Consider the following 2,306-nt stretch of genomic DNA (forward strand, 5'->3'; position numbering starts at 1 on the left):
GTACGTACTGCTACTAGGTATCATGTCTCTATCAGGGTTAGGGTTAGGGAGTGTACTTACTGCTGCTAGGTATCATGTCTCTGTCAGGGTCAGGGTTAGGGAGTGTACTTACTGCTGCTACTGTAGGTATCATGTCTCTGTCAGGGTTAGGGTTAGGGTTAGGGAGTGTACTTACTGCTGCTACTGTAGGTATCATGTCTCTGTCAGGGTTAGGGTTAGGTTAGGGAGTGTACTTACTGCTGCTACTGTAGGTATCATGTCTCTGTCAGGGTTAGGGTTAGGGTTAGGGAGTGTACTTACTGCTGCTACTGTAGGTATCATGTCTCTGTCAGGGTTAGGGTTAGGGTTAGGGAGTGTACTTACTGCTGCTACTGTAGGTATCATGTCTCTGTCAGGGTTAGGGTTAGGGTTAGGGAGTGTACTTACTGCTGCTACTGTAGGTATCATGTCTCTGTCAGGGTTAGGGTTAGGGTTAGGGAGGGTACTTACTGCTACTAGGTATCATGTCTCTATCAGGGATGAACAGCTTGTATCCATAGTGTTTCTCCAAGACATCAGGCAGGATCTCCAAGGCAAACGTCTCCTCGTCACTACTGCACCCCCTGGTGGAGGACACCACACTTACACACCAGACCAGGACAGGAAGAACATGGTAATGCACTCATGGACGCATGCAGGCACGCACGCGCGCACGCGCACACGTGCACGCACTAACACACAGCTGACGGACCTGCCCATTGAATCCAGATCCACTTTAGTATAGGAGAGGTAGGCGTCATATTCCTTATTATCTGGGAGAGAGAGAGAGAGAGAGAGAGAGAGAGAGAGAGAGAAGGAGAGAGAGAGAGAGAGAGAGAGAGAGAGAGGGAGGGGGAGGAAGGAAAGGAATAGATTAACAGTCATGTGTTGTGCATAAAAGTTTTCAAAATAAAATGTATCCAAATCTTTTGAAAATAGCAGATCTACAAGCTAACATGTTGTGAGCTTGTAGATCGGCTATTTTCAAATGGCCAAAATGTAATGTAAGTTTTGTAATAGGCCTGACACTCAAAATCTACTAAGTAACTAGTAACGAAATAATTATAGTGGCGTAAAAGTACAACATTTGCCTCTGAGATGCAGTGGAGTAGAAAAAAAAAAAGATAATAAGTGCAGTACTTAAGTAGCCTAAACGTACTCAGTTACTTTACAACCAGTATTATTTTTTTTTGACGAAGACTAAGAATAAAAGGCTAAGACTTTTGATAACTAAGACTAAAATAATTCAGAAGACTAGTCTATAAGACTTAGACTAAATGTATGTTATTCAAGAGACTAAAGGGCTTTGCACACAGGCAACGATTTTTATTCACATGGAAAAAAAACGTGATTAATTATTTTAAAAGAAAACAATTATCTATGACAACATGCACACCGGCTCCGAATTTGCCATGCGGCAGGTGACTGCGGCAGTGCGCTTTTTTTCCGATCGAACCCAGTTTGATTTGTGCGTCTTGTCGCATGCGGTAAAAAGTCATCACTTCCTTTTTGGATCCGCAGCGCGGCTTCCACACAGCCTTGCACACCAAATCCAAATGCGTTTTAATCATGCAGCAAACGGAAAACACGCAACTGTGCCTGTGTGCAAAGCCCTTAAGACTAAAGCCCTTTGCACACAGGCGTGTTTAACCGCACGGATAAAACGGACAATATAATGTTTGAAAAGAAAACAATGATTCTCTATGACCTCATGCACACCGGCTCCGAATTAGCCGTGTGACGAGTGGCTGCCGCCGTGCGTTTCTTTCTCGATCGAAACCCAGTTCGATTCGGTGCGTCTTGTCGCATGCGGTAAAAAACTCATCACTCCTTTTATGACTCCTTTTTGGATCCGCAGCGCCGATTCCGCACAGCCTTGCACACCAAATCCAATGCGTTATATTCATGCCGCAAACAAAAAAAAAACGCAACTGTCCTGTGTGCAAAGGGCTTAAGACTGAATCAGAATTTGCTGAAAGAAATTACACCAGTGGTTCATGATTTGGGGGGTCCCCAGATGTTTAACGTAATGTGCAACATTGTTTTCTCTCTCAACAGTAAACAAACCAACATAACCGTTTAAGTGTACAGAGGGTTTATGCACATTTCTAAAGTGACAATTGAAGGACTAATTTAATACCGCTAAAATGGCAAATCAAACATTGGTCAAATTGTCAAATATTAGAGGCAGAAACTGTGAAAATATGGTATCTATGCTCACAATGCCTCGCACACAGATCTGCTATTTTCACAATTGAACCCAGTTACAGTATACAAAATGTAATGCC

General features: G+C 43.2%; 1 protein-coding gene across 1 annotated transcript in view; it reads right to left on the bottom strand.

Annotated features, from left to right (window-relative positions):
- il1rapl2 (interleukin 1 receptor accessory protein-like 2) overlaps positions 1 to 2,306 on the bottom strand; it is a gene marked incomplete at both ends in the record, with an annotated part of 653,669 nt that overhangs the window by 23,130 nt on the left and 628,233 nt on the right. Inside the window, 2 exons of the mRNA XM_080746524.1 lie at positions 490 to 593; positions 716 to 791. Coding sequence (XP_080602650.1) covers positions 490 to 593; positions 716 to 791 — 180 coding nt within the window. The remainder of the gene's footprint in view (positions 1 to 489; positions 594 to 715; positions 792 to 2,306) is intronic.

Source organism: Nannobrachium achirus (assembly GCF_963921795.1).
Source record: "Nannobrachium achirus genome assembly, chromosome: 17".
In the NCBI taxonomy this organism is placed as follows: Eukaryota; Metazoa; Chordata; class Actinopteri; order Myctophiformes; family Myctophidae; genus Nannobrachium; species Nannobrachium achirus.